The 21,484-nt window shown below is 38.4% G+C and overlaps 1 protein-coding gene across 1 annotated transcript in view; it reads left to right on the top strand.

The window, feature by feature from the left end:
• The window catches only part of TUBGCP5 (tubulin gamma complex component 5), a 55,318-nt gene that overhangs the window by 28,999 nt on the left and 4,835 nt on the right, over positions 1–21,484 (top strand). The window contains exons 8-20 of the mRNA XM_020906831.2: positions 4,016–4,105; positions 4,559–4,652; positions 5,131–5,377; positions 7,062–7,264; positions 8,396–8,511; positions 10,344–10,612; positions 11,607–11,805; positions 12,900–13,088; positions 13,915–14,097; positions 18,686–18,770; positions 18,885–19,005; positions 19,484–19,662; positions 20,905–21,030. Of these exons, the coding sequence (XP_020762490.1) occupies positions 4,016–4,105; positions 4,559–4,652; positions 5,131–5,377; positions 7,062–7,264; positions 8,396–8,511; positions 10,344–10,612; positions 11,607–11,805; positions 12,900–13,088; positions 13,915–14,097; positions 18,686–18,770; positions 18,885–19,005; positions 19,484–19,662; positions 20,905–21,030 (2,101 nt within the window). The remainder of the gene's footprint in view (positions 1–4,015; positions 4,106–4,558; positions 4,653–5,130; positions 5,378–7,061; positions 7,265–8,395; positions 8,512–10,343; positions 10,613–11,606; positions 11,806–12,899; positions 13,089–13,914; positions 14,098–18,685; positions 18,771–18,884; positions 19,006–19,483; positions 19,663–20,904; positions 21,031–21,484) is intronic.

The raw sequence follows: 21,484 nt of genomic DNA, 5'->3' as shown, positions 1-21,484 counted from the left end.
GAACTTGTCCATTCCTGCTGGGTTGTTCATTTTGTTGGCATGTAGTTGCTCCTAGTATTGTCTCGTTACCCTTCATATGTCTGTGGTGTCAGTTTTAACTTCTCCCTTTTCATTTCTGACTTTATAATAGATTTGGGCCTTCTCTATGTTTTGTTTTGGTTTTGTGTGTGTGTGTGTTTCCCCCACTGATTCTGACTAAATAGAGGTTTGTCAAATTTGTTTTCTTTTCAAGGAACCAGCTCTTAGTTTCATTGGTCTTCTTTATTTCTTTGTCTATATTTCATTTATTTTAAGTCTCCCATCATTATTATGTTACTGTCAATATCTCCTTTAGATCTGTTAACATTTACTTTATGGTTTCTTTCCTTCTACTAATTTTGTGTTTTATTTGCTCATCTTTTTCTAGTTCCTTTAGGTGCAAGGTTAGATTGTTGGAGATTTTTCTTTCTTCTTGAGTTAGGTTTGCATCACTGTAAACAATTGCTTCGAACTGATATGTCCAGTAAATAGACTTTGGATTAATATGTTTGTGTTTTCATTTGTCTCCAGATATTTTTTAATTTCCTCATTGATTTCAGCAGTGACCCATGACCCACTTTTTTTTTTTTGGCAGCTTTTTTTTTTCCCCTCATAGTTGATCGCTAGTCTCATAGCATTGTGGTTGAAAAAGATGCTTGATATGATTTCTGTTTAATTTACCGAGTCTTGCTTTGTGGCCCAGCATGTGATCTGTCCTGGAAAATGTTCCATGTGCAGTTGAAAAGAATATGTGTTCTACTGCTTTCAAATGGAATGTTCTATAAATATCAGTAAGGTGATCTACTGTAATGTGTAACTTAAGGCCTATGTTTCCCTATTTATTTTCTGTCATGATGCTTTGTCCATTAATATAAGTGGCTATTAATGGCTCCCATTATTATTGGGTTACTATCAATTCTCCTTTTAGATTTGTTAACATTTTAGTTGTACATTCAGGTACTTTTATGTTGGCTGCATATGTTTACGCAGCCATTATATCTTATTGGATAGATCTTTTGGTCGTTGTGTAATGTCCTTCTTTGTCTCTTGTAACTCTTTATTTTAAAGTCTGTTTTGTTTCATATAAGTATTGCTACATCAACTTTCTGTTGATTTCCATTTTCATGGAATACATTTTTGCATCCCATCACTTTTAGTATGTGTCTCTATATCTGAAGTGAGTCTCTTGTAGGCAGAATGTATACAGGTCCTGTTTTTGTACCTGTTCATCCAGACTGTGTTTTTTTGGCTGGAGCATTTAGTCTGCTTACATTTAAGGTAATTATCAATATGTATGTTTCTATTGCCAGTTTATTAGCTGTCTTGGATTTGTTTCTGTAGGTCTTTTTTTTCCCCCCTTTCTTTTGTTCTCTTATGATTTGATGACTATCTTTAATGTTATGTGTGGATATCTTTTTCCTTGTTTTGTGTATGCCTATTATAGATTTTTGTTTTGCAGTTACTATGAGGTTTTTGTATAGCAGTCTGTATACATACATGCTTGTTTTAAATTGCTGATCTGTTAATTTCAAATGCATCTTAGATACTGTGCGTTTGTATTCTCTTCCCTTCTGCCTTGCAGATTTTCTGCTGAAAAATAAGCTGTTAGCATTATAGGAGTTCCCTGTATGTTATTGTTGCTTTTCCGTTGTTCCTTTTCTTACTCTATAAGTTTTTGTCGTTTTGATTACAGTATGTCTTAGTGTGTTCCTCTGTGAGTTAATCCCATGTGAAACTCTGTGCTTCTTGGACTGGGGTGACTATTTCCTTTCCCAAGTAGGAAAGTTTTCAGCTATTACCTCTTCAAATTTTTTTTTCAAGCCCTTTACTCTCATCTCTTTTGGGGGCCTCTATCCTGTAAATATTAGCACACTTGGTGTTGTCCCAAAGGTCTCTTAAAAACTGATATCCTATCATTTTATTTATTTATTTATTTATCCTATCATCTTTTTTCTGTCCAGCAACAGTGATTTCCACTACTCTGTCTTCCAGCTCACTTATCTGTTTTTCTGCCTCATTTAGTCTACTGTTCATTCCTTCTAGTGTAGTTTTCAGTTACTGTATTTCTCAATTCTGTTTGGTTGTTCCTTATATTTTCTCACTTTTTTCCTAAAATCTTCTAATTTGTTTCTCTGTACGTCCATTCTCCTTTCACATCCTTTGATCATCTTTACAGTCACTACTTTTAACTCTTTCTTGGATGAATTCTCTATCTCTATGTCACTTACTGTTATGGGGTTTTATCTTATTCCTTCATCTGAAACATAGTCCCTCTATCACCTCATTTTGTTTAAATCGCTATTTATATTTTTATGAACATGGTAGGTTAGTTACATTTTTCAACCTTGTAGAAGTGGCCCTCTGTAAGAAATCCTATGTGCCCCAACGGTGCACTCCCCTCTTAGCATACAAGGGCCAGGGGCTAGCTGGTCCCCGGGTATTGTCTGGCTTGCATTTGTGGACTCAGTCTACAAGCTGCAGGACTGTGATTTTCTTGCTTGTGATGTCTGTCCCCTGGTGGGTAAGGCTGGTCTAGAGGCTTGTGCAAGCTTCCTGCAGGAGGGGCTGGTGCCTGCCCCCTGGTGGGTGGAACTGGGTCTTGTCCCTCTTGTTGGCAGGGTCATATCTTAGGGCATGTATAGAAGTGGTATGGGCTCAGGAAGTAGAAGTCTTTGGGTAGCCTGTCTCCTGGTGGGTGAGACTGTATCCCTGCCCAGTTTGTTACTTTACTTGATTGAGGTGTCCCTGCACTCCCTGGAGTCTGTAGACTGTTGGCTAGGGCCAGGTCCTTGTGCCAAAATGTCAGCCTCCACGAGAGCTTATGCAGGTGAATATTCCCTGATATATCCACCACCAGTGTCTGTCCCCAGTGTGAGCCACCAACCATCTCCCACCTCCCCAGGAGACCCTCCAAGACCAGCAAGTAGGTCTGGCCCAGGTTCTTATCATATTGCTGCTTTTGTCCTCAATCTTGGTCTGCTTGAGATTTTGTATGTGTCTTTAAGAATGAAGTCTCTATTTCCCTCAAGGCTACGGAGATCCTGCAGTCATACCCCACTAGCCTTTGAAGCTAAATGTTCTTCTCTTTCTGGTGCCAGGCATCCAGCGAAGGCTCACATGTGGGAGAACCTCTGTAATAATTCTCCAGTTTGTGGGTCACCTACCTAGGGGTTAAATGGATTTGATCATATTGCAAGTCTACCTCTCCTACCTGTTTTGTGGTTCCATCTTTAATATTTTCTGGTATGTTCCAGTGTTTTTCATCAGGTTTTCTTTCTGCAGTAAGGTGTCATTTTGGTGTGCTTATGAGAGGATATTATAAGCTTAAGTTCCTATTCTGCCGCCTTGGCCACTCTCCTCAGTTACTTATTCTTTATAACACTTTACATTTGCCACTTAACCTGCGGTCATTTCCTCTACTGTCTAGGTCTGTTTGCCCAATGAGCAGCAAGCCAAATTCTGAAACACCGAGGTTGCAGCAGGGAACAGTTTAGTCCCAAGGCAGCCAAGTGAGAGGGGAAAACAGATCTTAAATTTTCTTGAAATTTTTGTCAATTTCAATTAAATTGATAAATTTAGCTTTTAATTAATTAATTGTTTAATTTCATAATGAAGTTATTATTTAACTATAGTCTGTCTTTGATTTGTTTATTTTCAAAGTGGATGGATTGATATACATTAGGCAATTTATTTGATTTCTGTTTTCATGCACTTACTGTAAAAATAGTTAACAATTTTTCCCAAAACAACAATACATAATTTAAAATATTTGCTTAAGTCAGCAATAAACAACAGAAATACTCTGAAAGTGCTTCTCTGAGAATATTTCAGTTGACTTGTGAAAATCAATATGGGAGGAAATTTAAAGCATGTGTTATATTTATTAGCTTATTGAGTACTCGTTAAATTGCTAGTAAATTACTTATATTCTTTGAGACTTCTAACTTTACTTCATGAGACATCTTTTCATTGGCATTTGATGTTTGTTATCTAATAGGGACCAACATTTGTACAGCAGTGACCCGTTATATGTTCCAGATGACAGAGTTTTTGTTACTGAAACACAGGTTATTCGGGAAACCCTATGGTAAGATCCGTTAACCTAATTCATAGTCTAAAGACTTTATTAATGAGAAGCAGAATTTTGGTTTTATAAAGACAGGTGTTTGAGGGTATTTCACATGCATATTAAAAGTAGGCCTTTGGATTTGAACCCAAAACAGGTCCGTAGGCACCTAATCTAGTGCTGTTACCTGCTGAGATTTCCAGGCTCTGGTTCTCAAAAGTGGGAAGATGTGTTTGACCATCACCTATGTGGGGGAATGCTTTAACAACACTGTTTTGGACTTTTTTAAAGATGAAATTAGAATATGTTGAGTCTTAAAATAATCAGATAAAAAGATTGATGTCTTTTATTTTCTAATTATCTTACCTGTTTGCCCTCCCTCACCTTTCTCTTTAGAATCTTTATTTAAATTCCCTAGACATTACTGTAGTGAATATTTTTTAGACTTATATTCATCTTTTTATTTCATTTCAGGTTACTTTCAGGGGTAAAAAAGCTCTTTATATTTCAGTTGATTGATGGAAAAGTAACTGTGAGGAACAATATTATAGTAACTCATTTGACACATGTAAGTTATTTGTGCTTGTTGTAATTAAGATTTATATAAACCATAGTAATGTAATTTTATAACATTTTACAATATTGAAATTAACTACTAAATATACTTAAGTTTCAGAAGGCAAAATTAAGTTTGTGTCTTTGGAGTGCTTGGAGAATTCTTTAATATTGTCTGTGGTGTTCATGTTTAGTTTTGTGTTTTCTGACATTTCGTGTTGGGAAAGCTGTCTGCTGTAATTTTTTGCCTGTAGTACGTATACCTTTTGTTTGTGTGTTTTGAAACAGTGTAAGCCACAGTTGTATATCATATAAAATTTAATCCTGTGCTGTTTCCTCTGAATATAAAGCTAGATATTCACTGTATCACTGTGTCTGTTGATGCGCACACTGTCTCAGGCAGTCAGAAAGGAACACCTTGTGGTGAGGGGAGCACTCACTGGAACCCCTGTGGAGTCAGACTGTAAATCTGTGGTTTGCTTCTGTTGTAGAGCTGTTTACAGTCAGTACTGGAGCAGATCGCGGCATATGGCCAAGTTGTGTTTCGACTCCAGGAATTCATTGATGAAGTCATGGGGCACAGTTCTGAAAGCATGTTACCTGGAAATGGTTCTGTTCCTAAGAAGTCAACAGAAGCGCCTTTTAGAACATACCAGGCTTTCATGTGGGCCTTATACAAATACTTCATTAATTTCAAAGAGGAACTTGCAGAAATTGAGAAGTGCATCATCAATAATGGTATTTAAATATTCTTCCTTTAATAATTAATATAAGATTTGAAATTTGCATGGCAAATAAGTAATTGTCCTGAATATACTTTTTTTTTTAATTATTTTAAATTTGTATTTTTAAGCTGTTCTTATCTCTAAAAATCCAAACAGTATAGAAAGATGTACAGCAAAAATTTTTCCTCCTGCACTGGTTCCCCAATCCAGAGGCACCCAACTGATCCATTTTTTGAGCATCCTTCCAGGTATAATTTAGACATATGAAAGCAATACATATTCATATCCACAGTCTTGTTACTACTGGCTTCAAATTATTTTTTATTTAAATTTTGAGAATTAAATCATACAAGTATTTAATTAAAGAGCCTCCTCATTTTTTTTTTCACCAACTGAGCATTTTGTGGTATGGATGTATCATGTACCAGTACCCTTTTCACAGACATTTGGGCTGTGTCTGATGTCTTCCTGTTGCCAGCTTCAGTGATAACCACTTCATATTAGTGATTGTATACATGTATAGCAAGTTAGCTATAGCACAAATTCGAAGAGTGAAATTGCTAAGTCAGAAGGTATGTGATGGCATATGTGGTTTTAGTAGTTATTGTCACATTGTTCTCTGTAGAGGTATAGATTAATAACTTTACACCCTTACTGGCAATATATATGAGTATGCATTTGTTTGGTCTTGTCAGCAGTGTTTTCAAACTTTTGGATCTTCACCAGTGTGTTAGGTGAAAATGGTAGCCCAGTGCAGGTTTTTCTCCGTTAACTTTTATATGCAACTATTGTAAAAAATAGTACATCAAGCTCCCATGTTCACTTCACCCAGCATCCTTCGTTTTGACACTTAAAATACAGTAATCAAAACTAGGAAATTGACATTGATACAATACCATAACTAGTCTGCAGGCCTGAGATGGGTTTCACCAGTTTTGCAGGTGCTTGTTTTTCAAGGAGGTAAGTCAGTCTTTCTCTAGTAGTTCTTTGGCATTTTACCACCTTTGTAGATTTGTATTACCACCTCCATATTTAGGATTCAGAGCTGTTCCTGACCAGGGAACTCACTCTTGCTGCCCTTATTAATCACCCTTTTCTGCCTCCCCTCACTGAAACAGTAGCCCACTATAGTCTGTTTTATTTGCTCAGTATAGTTTTATTTTGCAGTCTTTTTTTTGTGAGGTTGAACATCTTTATGTTTAAGACTCACTTGAATTTCCTTTTCTGTGAATTGTCAGTTCCTTTAATTATTTTTCTGCTGAGTTGTCTTTTCCTTCTTTTAGGGAGTTCTTTCTTGGGGAAATTAGTTCCTTGTAACATGAGATTAAAACCTACCATCCTGGACTCACCTCGTGGTCCAATGGTTAAGAGTCTCCTTGCCAGTGCAGTGTACACAGGTTCAGTCCCTGGTCTGAGAAGATCCCACATGCTGTGGGGCAGCTAAGCTCGTGCTTGCTAGAGCCGTTGCTCTGCAACAAGAGGAGACACCCAGTGAGAAGCCACAACTAGAGTAGTCCCTGTTTAGCGCAACTAGACAAAGGTTGCATTCAGCAACAAAGACCCAGTGCATCCAAAAGTAATTAAAAAAAAAATCCTCCAGCCTTCCATGCGCTTCCATAAATGGCTTAGCATTTATATCACGTTTCGAATGCAGATATTTTTCCTTGCTAAGGAGTTTGATTTCTTGATATTTGCAGATACTACAATAACTCTTGCAATAGTGGTGGACAAGTTGTCACCTCGACTGGCTCAACTCAAAGTTCTGCACAAAGTGTTTAGTACTGGAGTAGCAGAAGTTCCACCTGACACTCGAAATGTTGTCCGAGCATCTCATCTCCTCAACACCCTGTACAAAGCCATTCTTGAATATGACAATGTTGGCGAAGCCTCTGAGCAAACTGTAGGTGGGACCCTTGTCTAGTCCACTGTGTGTGACTCACTCTGCTCTGCATAGGAGTGGTGGATGGCCTATTGTAGATCTTTGTAAAAGTGGTGTGTCAGACAGTTGTGAGTTTTTAAATTAGCTTCTAAATTTGAGGCTGCATAAAACTAGCTTTTCAGCTGTAGTTGCCAAGCTCACCAGATAAATGTGGCAAAAATAGAGCAAAACATAAAAGCAAGATGGGAAAAATACCTAGATGACTTTGATATAGATATTCACCATACCCTTTGTTAAATACAAATACAGATATATTACATGATGTATCTAGAGTAGCCAAATTCATAGAAATAGAGAGGAGGATGAGAGTGTTGGTTACCAGGAGCTGGGGAAGAAGAGAAAGGGATAAGTAATGGGTACATAGTTTCAGTTTGGCAACATGCAAAAGATTAGAAAGCTCTATTTTCACATCAGTGTGAATATACTTAAAACTGCCAATCTGTGCACTTTGGTTAAGATAGTATATTTTTTTACTGTAATTTAAAAATGCAAATCTAACTAGAGACTTTGATGTAGATAGCTGCAGGTTTGTTTAGGCACATAACTTAGGTGTTCTAGTTTGTTGGTGTGAACCTTTTTTCCTCACCATTTTGGTACTGCTTTTCAATTTAAAGGAAGTTGATTTCTTTCATCTCTGTACTTTCTTTTTTATTAAATGAAATCACTTCCTTGTTAATGGACATTTTACTAATAGCACTATTTGGGTAGAGTTTGAATTGTCCAGTTTAGAACTGTTGTGCCTGCGTAACTTTCACTACTAAGAAAGTACTATTATGGACAGTATGGTTTCTCATATTTAGGTGAGATTTTTCATAAGGATTTTATAGCATGTATTTTGGATTTTTAATTTCTTACTTTGTTTCAAAAAACATAGATGGATTTCCCTGGTGATCCAGTGGTTAAGACTCTGTGCTTCCACTGCAGGGGATGTGGTTTGATCCCCAGTTGGGGAACTAAGATCCCACGTGGCCATTGTGGCAAAAAAAAAAAAACCCAAACAAGAATCACTTCTTAAAATGTGCTTCAGAAATACTTGAGCCTCATCTTATCTAAGGACGAGGGAGTTCTGAGAATGGATGTGCATCTCCTCAGGTCTCATTGCTATTCTCCCTCTGGGTGGAGACCGTGCGGCCCTACCTGCAGACTGTGGATGAGTGGATCGTGCATGGGCACCTGTGCGACTCTGCCAGGGAGTTCATCATCCAGAGGTGAGGGAGGTCCACCAGACATTGTCTCTTCTCCCCAACATTTCCATTAGCTTCAGATGATATGGGGGGGGGGCAGTTCCAATAATAGAGCTGTATTGTCACCATAAGCAAGTTCTCTTGCATTTTTATATAAATAGAAGACATCAGGTACCAGCTGCCAGAAAATTTTTTTCCAAGTTTTATGTCAACTCACAGCTTTCTGTATTAGCAAATTGCATTTTTTGAATTATAGTATGTTTATGGATGGCTGGTATGGTGAAAGGCACACTGAGTCCTTTGAAATGAATTGTTGTTCAGTCACAAAGTCGTGACTTTGCCCCATAGACTACAGAACGCCAGGCTTCCCTGTCCTTCACTATCTCCGAGACTTTGCTCAAATTCATGTCCCTTGAGTCAGTAATGCCAGCTAACCATCTCATCCTCTGCCGTCCCCCTTCTTCTTTTGCCTTCAGTGTTTCCCAGCATCAGGGTCTTTTCCAATAAGTTGGCTCTTCACATCAGGTGACCAGAGTATTGGAGCTTCAGCTTCAGCATTAGTCCTTCCCATGAAAATTTAGGGTTGGTTTCCTGTAGGATTATTGGTCTGATCTCCTTGCAGTCCAGGGGGATCTCAAGAGTCTTTTCCAGCACCACAGTTCGAAAGCATCGATTATTCGGCACTCAGCCTTCTTTATGGTCCAACACTCACTCACATCCGAACATGACTACTGGAACAACCGTAGCTTTGACCAGAAAGACCTTTGTCAGCAAAGTGATGTCTTTGCTTTTAAATACACTGTCTAGTTTTGCCCTAGCTTTTCTCCCAAGGAGCAAGCGTCTTTTAATTGCATTACTGCAGTCACCATCCACAGTGATTTTGGAGCCCACAAAAAGAAAACCTGTCACTGCTTTCAATTTTTCCCCTTCTATTTGCCATGAAGTGGTGAATTAGGTGATGTCAAATGGCTTCATTAGTGGGAATCAAGGAGAATAAATTAATGCTGAGATAAAAGAGGTGAAAGTATTACCAAATATACCTCTAATATATTTATTTCTCCTAGTTAGCTATTCTTTTTTTTAACCTTTCTAGTATATTATTTAATAAAACAATTAAGGAAAATCGTAATCATCATGAAATCCACTTGTGTTGATTCCCCTTCACTTAATCAATTTTTCTGAACAGAATCAGAGAAGCTGCAATGTAGAACTATTTGCACTCTCTTATCTCAGTCTTAAGTTCTGAACTGTGTAGAGGTATGTGTTTTAATTAATGGCTATCCATTTAACTCATCAAGGAAAATAGCTTTCTTAGAGCTACAGAAAAGCAGCCCTCTTTACACAGTACTTAAATAAAATGGCCATTCTTTTATCTGAATCTTCAATCTCTCATAATGTCCTGGTTCTTCTATTACACATGAGGATTACTGTAAAATCAGGATTCTTGCTCTCCTTAGAAGGGGCTGAGTAACCCTCGTTTCATTGTTAAAACAGTCCAGCTAGGAATCTATGTGGAAAAAAAGATATCGAAGTCTGGAGTTTACTTTCATAGGAGATGGCAAAATAGGTAATTTATTCTACCTTTAAAGAAAACCAAATTAATCAAATTTTGTTTAATTCCAATTCAGGAAACTTTCTGCTTATTAGGTTTTACCAATGCCATTCAGAATGTTAATCCACTTTTCTATGTTAAACTGAAGTCAGGTAAGTCCCATTTTATCTAAAGATTGCATCATTTTACTAATAATTGATATTAATGTATTTTGGAATGTCTGGAAAACATGCATAAGTTAGAGCAGGTATACTGTTTTTAAGAAAGAAAGGTTAAAGTTTAAAATTCTTTTGAATCCTTGTAGAAACAAAAATGTTCCAGTAAATCACAGAGACTTCTGGTATGCAACCTACACACTATACAGTGTATCTGAAAAGACAGAAAATGAAGAAAAGATGAGTGATAATGCTAGTGCCAGTTCTGGCAGTGATCAAGGGCTCTCCAGCAAGCAGCACACCATGGTGTCCTTCCTGAAACCCGTCCTCAAGCAGATCATAATGGCTGGCAAGTCCATGCAGCTGCTGAAGAACCTGCAGTGTGCAGAGAGCACCACACGCCAGGCCACAGCCAGAGGTACCCCCTAGCGGTGGGGCCCAGTTCCCTCTTCATGCTTGCCATCCTGAGATACGTCATTAGTTTGCACTTTGGAAATGATTCAAGCCTTTTATTTTCATGGAAATTAGCACCATGTTCAGATTAATAGAGCATGCTGCTCTTGACTGAAAATGGATCATCCTCATTGGAGACTTTGAGCATGGTGTTTGAAAGGCAGTGATGATGTGTTCCACATGCATCTCCTTATTCTTGTTGCTTTAGGACTGGTCCTTTATAGTAATTCTCTGGCATTTCTTAATGCAGTGTAGCATTCATTTGGCACCTGAGAACATGAACTCTGGCAGATAGGAATTTGTTGGTGAACAATTCAGACTTGACCATAGATTTTGAGGAAATCTTGATATAATTTTTATATTATACAAAATTTATATTATATGTGGTCTTTTTTGAGCAATGTAATTTAAGCAATCTACTGAAGGTTTTATCATTTGACTAAAAAGGCTCTGAGAGGTATAGGTGTGACCTTACTTATTTTGTTTGTAAATCACCTAAATGCTGTGTTAATTATTGAATTATTTTATGTCTACTTTAGTATTTTTTCACTTTGTGGAATATTTCCTTTCTTACTGAATAGTAAAACATAAAGAACTTTGCAGGGCCACTGTTGGAAGTGTTTTTCCCAGTGGACTGTGACTCCTGTTAGTGTCAGCATAGTGCTGTCTAGTATGGTGGCAACTTAACTTTCTGGCGTCCTGTTTGGTCTGTTACTCTGTTCAGAAAAAAACAAGCTTGTATTTTGAATGTTTGACCATGAACTTTGCAGTTGTCTAACAGGGTATACAAATGTTTAGTTGTACTAAAGGTACTCTACTGTAAGGGTAACTTAGCAAAACAGGGATAGACCTTCACAGGCTGAAGGAAGAATGCCAGGCTATATTTATATGTTTACTTAATAATTCTTATAATTCCTTATTTACTAAACCATAGTTCACCTTACACATTTTTGTTTCAGATGCAGAAAGAAAAAGTCTGTATACCCTCTTTTTGGAGTCTGTACAGTCTCGTCTTCGACATGGAGAAGCCTTCACTGCACAGGCCCTCACTGAGCATCAGGCCACCAGAGAGACCCTGATAAAGATGCAGTCCATCGCCGAGCGGCATCTCGAGCTGGATGACGTTCACGATCCGCTGCTGGCAATTAACTTTGCAAGGTGTGATACATACCTGCCAGGTTTCTGATGTTTGAAATGGCAGAATCTGTTTATTTCTGCCAGGTAGGGCTTTCCAGCCTTTAAAATAGAAACCTTTATTCTCTCCTTTCTAACGAATGAAATACAAGAATATATTGTGTTCACTTGTTTCAAATGTGTAATTTGGCATCCTTGTTATCTGTGAAAGTCCACAGGCTGTCCTGTGCCTTGAGCCCATGGCAGCACCATCACTCACATGGAAGCTGCTCATAGAAGTTGCAGTCCTGGGACATGCTGAGTCAGACCCTCCCTGTGTATCTTGGCACTTCAGAAAGTGTTTTTAGGTACTTAGCCTGTGGAAATAGGTTTTAATACCCACACAGTAAATACCCTGTTTATTGTCTAGTGGCCATCATTCACTGTCTTCAGCCTAATGGCTAGAAAGACCTCCTCTGTACTTGGTCTTTTAGGGCAAAAGCAACTGTGTGTGGACTATTTCACGCAAAGAATATTTTGAGGAAAAAGATTTCTATTTCCTTAATAATCGGCATTTTTAAGACTAAAGATAAAAATGGGACTCTGGAGTTTTGATTACAGAGAATTCTATTGAAATGAATGTATAGACAAGATGTGGTATATTAAAAAGAATGAAATTTTGCAATTTGCAGCAGCATGGATGTAGTTAGAGGGTATTATACTTTGGTGAAATAAGTCAGGGAAAGACAAATAATATATGATATCACTTATATGGGAAATCTAAAAAATACAACAAACTAGTGAGATAACAAGAAACAGACTCATAAAGAACAAAATGCTGGTTGGGGAGGTGCTACATAGGAGCAGGGAATCAAGAGGCACAAACTACTATGTGTAACATAGATAAGCTACAAAGATATATTGTACAGCACAGGGAATAGGTTAGCATTTTATAATAGCTATACATGGAATATAACCTTTAAAAACTGTGAATCACTGTGTTGTACACCTGAAACTTACATTAAATCAACTGTACCTCCATTGAAAGGAAAAAAGGAAGTGAGTGTTTTGTTTTTCTTAAAGAGAGAATTCTGTTGACAGCAGCTCTTAAAAAGAAGACTCATGTTTTTATATTAAAGGTTGTATTTGGAACAGAGTGACTTTCATGAGAAGTTTGCTGGTGGAGACGTATGTGTGGATAGATCATCAGAATCTGTGACTTGCCAGACCTTTGAATTAACGCTGAGATCTTGCCTCTATCCCCATATTGAAAAGCAATATCTAGATTGCTGTGGAAACCTCATGCGGACTCTGAAAAAAGATTATAGGTATGATGAATGGTTAAGTTTGGGAAGTGGTTGGTAGTTTTTTATACTTGAAAAATAGTTGAAATTATTTTTAAACCTAGATTTCGAGCTAATTTTTATTAGAGTAGGGAATGGATATGCAATGAACACTTTTCTTTTGAGAGGATCAATTAATCATCAGTGTTTTCTTAACTTTATGTGAAATTTGTTTCTGAGAATTTATCCCAAATGAACACAGAAAAAGCTTGTTACACAAAAAGGCTTGTCACAAAGTTTGCTATCAGAGGGAAAAACATGAAATTGCTTAGTAATGGATAACTTATATTTTAAATTATGGCATATCCATAAATGCCATATGGCATATCTATATTAAAATATGGTATATTCATCTCCATGTATGAACTTTGTAAAGTTCATGTAAATTATGTTTATATAGAGTTTTAAATAATGTAAAGTTTCTTAAATTGTAAAAAAAATCCAGGATGTATAAAATGGTAAGAACTCCTTTTTTTTTTAATGCATAGATAAAAAGACTGGGGAAAAAAATGCCCTGAATATTAACAGTGGAAATTCATCATGATTTGGATTAACACTTTGGTTAATTTTTTGTAACACTTTAGTAAGTTTGCCAGATTTTTTCAGTTACAGGAAAATAACTTACCTCTCTGATTATTAAAAGTAAGCTATATGCTGTTTTATATTTTGAAAGTCTTTAAAATGTTTTAGTATTTCTGATTTTAGTAAATGTAGTATGTAAACCTGTTTCACTAAAAATGATGTACGAAACCTGTTACTGGTCTAGAATCCTATTTTATGAGCCTAAGATCTTTCTGTGCTCTTCATTCAGGTTGGTGGAATACTTGCAGGCCATGAGGAATTTCTTCTTAATGGAAGGGGGAGATACCATGTATGACTTCTACACATCAATTTTTGATAAAATAAGGGAAAAGGAAACCTGGCAGAATGTGTCTTTTCTTAATGTCCAGCTCCAAGAAGCAGTAGGACAGCGTTATCCTGAAGACAGTTCTCGGTAAGATATGGGAGGCACCTTTTCTTTTAAATGTTATAAAATAGCCCATGTGCCCAAACTCTTCTATGCCTTCTTTGTGCTATCTTATTTTATCCTCACACCGATCCCTGTGAGTTTTATTAATGTTACTTTACACGTTAGAAAACCGAGGCAGCAGCCACTTGCCAGCTGAGTGAGAGGAGATGTGAGAAGGGAGCCTGTGGTCTCTCAAGATCTGATGACCTCGCTCACGTGGCTGGAGTCCACGCTGGCCGGCTCCCTGCCCTGTGGTTCTTTCTCTGCACCCAGCTGTACCAGCCTTCATGGTGGTGTCGCGGCAGAGAGGGTGAGAGCAGAGCCCTGGGCACTGCCAGGGCCTGAACTGCAGGCCTCACAGACCCTCACTTCCACCACAGACCAAGTCAGAGTCCAGCCCAGTTAGGAGGGGGAGAGAGACTTCACCACTCTTCATAGGCAGGGCTGCCTGTTTTCCCAGTGTCGCACTGGCTCTCCCTTAATGAGGGAGCCCCCTCCCCTCCTCCCTGTCCCTGCTCCTCCTGCTGAGCGCCTTGGCCAGCGTGGCGCCGGTGAACACTCAGACGGCAGGGACGCAGCTTCCACCCTGTTTGGTAGTCCTCTTTCCCATGCTCTGTCCTGACCTGGCTGGCTTTCTTGGCACCCTCATTGGCCTTTGAAAAGTTACAGTGATCATAATTAACATTTGTTTCATGACACTTAGAACATTGTTTTCCCCATAGTCATGCCAGATTCTACTTCTTAGCAGTACATAAAATAATTCCTTTTATTTTTATGTGATGTATTTCCTTTGATTTTTCCACAAAAGCAGAATTTTCATCAAAAACTTTGGTTAGTAAAAAAAAAAGCAGGGTAACTGCTACATTCTTTTCATAGTAAAAAGTTAATGCCCAGTAGTCCCCAGAGGGGGCCAGGGTAGGTTAAGGTTATGTTTTCCACTACGGATAGAAACTCGTAAATTTTGTTATTTTTAGAATGCTTCAATCTTTATTCCCTTTTCTTGCTCTGACTGTCCCATTTTTACCCAAGGGGAACTCCTTCACTTGACCCTTGTAATCTTGGAGAGCATCCTTGCTTTTAGGACTGGATACCTGGGCTTGTCCTGTGCACTTACTGCCCCAGGCAGATACACCTCCCCTGGACCACCAGTCCCACCTCTTCTGTGACTTTAAAGGCTCAGATCCCAGAGTGTGTGTCTGTTCTGGATTATCAGTACTTCTGAACTCACTCAGTGGTTAGAGCTAGGAAATAGGCAGAAAAAGGAAAATGAATCAGAAGCTCATATTGATATTTCCAACATATATTAAAGATTACAAGATTTCACTTCTTTGATTTTTTTTGTATCTTTCCCCTTGAGTAATTACCAACACATTAATATAAATATTTACTGGATTTATTGTATAATAAATCATAATAGTTCCAAAGTAACAATAGCAGCAACAAACCCTCGGAGAATTTAAAACATGCTTGTGACTTTATTCTCTTCTTTGTACTTTCAAGTCATCAGAATCCTGTCTTTCAAGGCCACTTGGACTAATTCTCCATGTGATTATAGCACTGATACAGGATTGGGTTCATTTATTTTATTTTTTACTTTTACCAATTGCCTTCTTTTTGTTTTTCTTGATTTAATTGTATAAAACAGTTATATTTTTTAAGTTAAGATCATTGATGCAAAGGTACTTTTAGTCTGGCTGCTAATCCACTCAGAGTCTTAGCCAACAAACCACCAGGGAAGTCCCTAGAAAGGCTGTATATTTTTTCTAACTCCCACCAACATAGCTTTTGCCACAACCTCACTAACAGAATATGTTGTCAGACTTTTGGATTTTTGCTAGTCTGATGATGAAAAAATGGTGTCTCAATATAGTTTTAATTTACATTTTTCTTAGCCATCTTTTCATATGTTTATTTTTACATTTGTTTTCAAGTGAACTATCCATATCTTTTGCTACTATTTCTGTCAGTATCAAGTTATTTATTGATCTTTGTCCTCTTTCTTTTTAGAAGCTCTCTCTTTCTTTTTTTTTTTTGGCTGTGCTGTGAGGCTTGTGGGATCTTAGTTCCCTGACCAGGGATTGAACTCATGCCTCCTGCAATTGAAAGCACAAAGTCCTAACAACTAGACCACTAGGGAATTCCTTAGAAGCCCTTTCTATAGGTTTCCCAGTTTGACATTTGTCTTTTTGTTGTGCTTATGGTATAACAGTTTCTTATTTTGTCATGCAGTCATTTTTTAGTGTATGTATCATGTACCATAGTATGTTTACCATGTATCAGTCTTTTCCCTTACTACTTTTGGATTTTGAGTCATAGTTAAGAAAGATTTACTGTTTCCTAGTTATAAAGAAATTCCACCCAGGTTTTCTTTTAATGCTTTAATGGATTTTTTTTAACATTTAGGTGTTGATCCATTTAGAGTCTACTCAGCTAAAAAACATGAGAAATAGATCCAGTTTTATCTTTTTCCAGATGACTGATTGGTTGCTATTGCTTATTTCTTTTTTAAAAAAATTCTTTTCCCTATTTATTTGATTACCCTTGTCATTAAATTTTCATATGCGTTCTGTCTCTAGATTTTTCGTCCTGTTTTACTGTTCTTTTATTCACGTTGCTAGTAGCATTCTGTTTTAGCAATAGGGTTTTCTTGGCAATTCTTGCTTATTTATTTTTCCAAATGTACTTTATCATTTTGTCTAATTCTCCCCAGCAAAATGAAAGCAAAAACCTTGGTGGTATTTTTATTGAGTTTCTCTTTCATAGATTTAACTCAAGACAGACGAGCCATCACTTTGGGACCCTTCTCCTGTGGCTTCCGTGTGTTCTAGGTGCCTGTCTGTGCCCTCAGGCTTCCTAAGTCTGAACCCATGAGTTTCCTGGGCTCCAGGCTCCCCTGCCCTGCGCACACCTCTGCCAGTCATTGGTGCTCCATCTGCAACTTGCCTGTGGGTCCTTTGGTCTGCACGCACCCTTGGTGCAGCTTCCTGCTCTCCTGCCTTGGGCACCTTCACTCCATGTCTGTGGCATCAGCAGCCCTGACAACCTGCAGATCTTTATTTTTGGCCCAGGCGTCTGCACAACCAGCACTTCACAACCACACTCAATGGCATGTTTACATCACTGAGCTCATTTTCTGAGCCCTTCTTTTCTCCTGGATGGACACCACTGTTCATCCCAGTGCTCAGTGAAGGTCTCCTTAGATACCTTTCTCTGCCAGCCTCCACACACCCCTGGTCCCTCAGTTCTGCCTCCTAGATAGTATCCCCCATCTAAGGGCTCGCTCGAACACTCGCTGCCACCTCCTAACCAGCTGTCAGAGTCTCCCCCTCCCACTTGGCCCTAGAGGACCACTCAGGACCTGAGTAATCCCACTGCCATTCATGCTCAGGCTCCTTGGTGCCTCCGAGCAGATGGGCTGAGCTTTTCATGAGGGAGAAGACTTTTCACTCTTGGGCTCCCCACCTTGTTTCTTGTATACACAAAGGTACAGACACATTGTGTACTTTCTCCACCATACTCTCCATTGCAGAGATTTGGAAGTTAAGAGATTTCCATTTCAGGAATATTTCTGGTTTCTTGAGAACTGTACTGTCCCCCCCAGGAGCCTTCACGTTTTTCTGTACTCCCGTTACTTAAGTTACCTGCTCTCCCATGGGCATGGCCAGCAGTGATCTGCCCAAATGGCTTGATGCAGCACCCTGTGTCTGCTTGGTGGCAAGAGGGTGACTGAGCATTTGCTCTGGGCTGTGAGCCTCTGGAAGAGGGGGAGGGATTGATTTTTTTATCACCTGCTTGTACAGCACTTGACAAATAAGGTATTCAGTAGGTGCCTACTAGGTACTTAGTGGATGCACATGTGTACTAAAAAATTCTAACTAGCCTGTGATACAGAATGAATTGTCTAAACTCATAAATCACACAGTGCCCTTTATATCTCTGGTTGTAAAGCCTTACAGTTAACCTTTTGTGGGCTGCGTGACAGGCATTGTCAGAGGTGCTTTGTAATCGTGGGAGAGTCTTGTCATTGCTCAGTCCACTGACAGAACTGTTCTGAGGACAAGTGCCTGGCTCAGGGACGTTTCCATGCCCTACGATAGCTGCATTTTGTTGAGAGTTACACTCAGACTTATTAGGAAGGAGTGGATAGAGCAGTCTGTGACAGCTTTGCTTTAGAAGCAGATTCCATGCTTGCTCAGGCGTCGCCTGTGTGCCCTCCAGGGTGAGGGGAATAGTGGCCCTCCCAAGACACGCACACTCCCGCACCCCCCTCAGCAGAGGGTCTGTCTCCTGACCCTGTTGCTGAGCTCTGCCGGGTTTAAGCACATGGCAGGCTAACCTTCCCTGACTTCATCTTTTTTCCTAAGTAGGTTTACTCTATGTCGTTCTTTATAGTTAAACCCATTATTTTAAAATTTTGCCCCCTTTCCCTATTTCTAAAACCTGATTTCTATTCTGCAGCATATGCTTAGAAAATATACTTTTATTGGAATATTTGTGTTCCTTTTATGAAATATCTTTTTGTAATATATAAATTAAAATGCTAAATAGTTAAAACTGATATTTCTTTATCTAGTCTATCTATATCTTTTGAGAATGTTGACACAGCTAAGAAGAAACTCCCTGTTCATATCTTAGATGGTCTGACCCTGAGCTATAAGGTATGTGCTGATATTCTTTGTAAGAACATTTTCTGTTAAAATTAAGACATACAGGTAACAGGTTACTTTCTATTCTGAGTCTAAACAGTGAAAATTCTGTTTTTGCTTTCTTAGGTCCCATGGCCTGTGGACATTGTTATAAGTTTGGAATGTCAAAAAATTTATAATCAGGTGTTCCTTCTCTTACTGCAAATAAAGTGGGCAAAATATAGCCTGGATGTTTTATTATTTGGTGGTAAGATATGTTTTCAGCAGATAAATTATAATTTAATTTTAGCTCTCTTTCAGAGAGGTTGGTGGTCTTAGGTCATTTTTCATGTATACACAGGTACCAGAATGTCATAAATTTATGGCATTACATAATAGTTTTACAGACATCAGAATTAACTTCTTGAATCAGTACAATTAATCTGAAATACAATAACTAAATTAGGAATTTAACCAGAATTAAAATTTGGGGGTTATATGAAAAAAATTTAATGACAAGTTAATGGGACTTGGTTTTACATTTTTGATGACATTGATAATCAGAGTGATATGGCAGCTTTTATTGCTTCACCTTCCAGATGGGGAAGGTAGTGTGCTTGCTGTGTATCCACATAAGTGCTCTTTACAGGGCCAGTGATCACACCATCACAAGTCCTAGGGCAGTGGTGCAGGTGAGGTCTGAGCAGATGCTCCTCCCACCCCCTCTCCTCTTTGTTCCTTTACAGAACTAGCTAATCCTGCTGACAAATCACAACTTAAAGAAGGACTTTTAGGTGACCCAGACACAGCTGCTCATTTTGGCCCACAGAAGGAGCCAGTAAGACTGCAGATTCATCGTATGTTCCTCTTAAGAGTGAAGCTCATGCACTTTGTGAACAGCTTACACAACTACATCATGACCAGGGTTTGTGTCTGTTCATCCATTCAGTTTTATCACCGTCTGTACATATGTTCATGGAGAAGATATATTACTTGTAATATATTTATAAATACAAAGAAGCATGCAGAATACTTATAGGCTGTAAATGTGAAGATATCACATACTAAAAACTTGATCATAAAATAACATGGCAGCAGGTTAAGTGTTTGCTCTTCTTTCTTTTTTTTAAACATGCCAGAGCATATGTATCCAGAGACTGCTCTTTCTCTTGTCTAGTGACCCCTTGGGACAGCACACCAGAGCTCCTCTTTTGGAATTGCCATCAGAACTTGCCACGTATTCCTTTAAATTTCACCAGTGGTCACAGGGCTTTCCCTGGAAAATGGCTTCAATTTTTAGTAATGGAAGCCTAAAATAAAGTCTGTCAGGCTAGTGTGAAGTGTAAGAGGGAAATGCAGCCAGATTGTGTAATTTTTTCTTAAGTATAAGAAATAACTCATAGAGTAAATAAAATTGCTTTTCTTACACATATTAAAACCAGTTCTAGAGGAAGTTTTGAAGAGAAAAATCAGAAACTTGGAACAGTGACATTGTTATTAGAGGATAATATTCACTTGGGGTTTAAACGGTTGCTAAAAAAAATGTGTAGTCACTCTGGCAGACAGGTTCTAGAGCCCGCTTCTGTGTGGGTGAAGTGTGCCTTTGAAGCCTCTGTTTTAGACGTGCGACCCATGCAGAGGTGCTCGCTGTTTCCTGTACACTAGTGGCCTCAGAGGGCAGCCTTAATCTCGTAATTGCTCAGTCTTTTTTCTCAGGTTTTTTTTTTTTTTTGAAGTATAGTTGATTTAGAATGTTGTGCCAGTCTCTGCTGTATAGCAAAGTGACTCAGTTCTACATAGATATTCATTCTTTTTTTTTAAGCCCTTAATTGTTGAGGGTAAATGGTGAGAGATTGGTTTTATTTTGTTTTGTTTTCTACTTAAAGTACAGTTATGCTCCTTTTAAAGAAGGACCATTATGTAAGTAGTGGAATTTATTGAAACATATAAATTCAGTTTACCTGATGACTTTTAAAAAATCAGTGCGTTTTCTATACAGTTTTCTATACTTGTCCCTCCGTGCAGGAGCAGTCTGTTAGTCCAGAGTGAGGCACTCCCTCCCTGTGCCAGTGACTATAGAAGACGTTGGTAAAAAAGTTTTGTGTATTGCATACAGATTCTCACAGAAAAGATATGCTGATTAAATTTGTCATCTTTCTCTTTGAAGATTCTTCACAGTACAGGGCTGGAGTTTCAGCATCAAGTCGAAGAAGCCAAGGATTTAGATCAGTTGATTAAAATTCACTATAGATACCTATCAACCATCCATGATCGATGTCTGCTGAGAGAAAAGGTACATGAACTTGGCCATTGAGGCAGGAATGAAGCCAGCCAAGGGAAATTGTCTGTGTCCTTTGGAGTTTTATGCTTAGTAAGCTTCTGATATGCAGAATATTCTTTTAAGGAAGCACCAGATCCAGTGAGGTTATAAATGTGTGCCATATTACCAGAAATTACATCTAAAAGAAACAGTTGACATTTTTATTGTGACAGTCTGTATTCACTCAGCACTGTGTTTGAATTCAATTAGAAAATTTTATCTGCTGTTATGGAATAGTAGTACTTTGTTCAGGAAGTGTGTCCAGTTTGATGTGAATATATGGGATTAAGTCATCATACAGCCGTTGGAATGACTTGCCCCGTTTCACTGGTGAGTTTAAATGCCTGTCTCAGGAAATGGTAGCTTACTGGCTCTTCTGGTCAGATTCCACTGCTGATGTACCTTTACATGGGTGCAGTGGACATGG

This window comes from Odocoileus virginianus, unplaced genomic scaffold (genome assembly GCF_023699985.2).
Source record: "Odocoileus virginianus isolate 20LAN1187 ecotype Illinois unplaced genomic scaffold, Ovbor_1.2 Unplaced_Contig_9, whole genome shotgun sequence".
In the NCBI taxonomy this organism is placed as follows: domain Eukaryota; kingdom Metazoa; phylum Chordata; class Mammalia; order Artiodactyla; family Cervidae; genus Odocoileus; species Odocoileus virginianus.
This window is presented reverse-complemented; position numbering and strand designations above follow the sequence as displayed.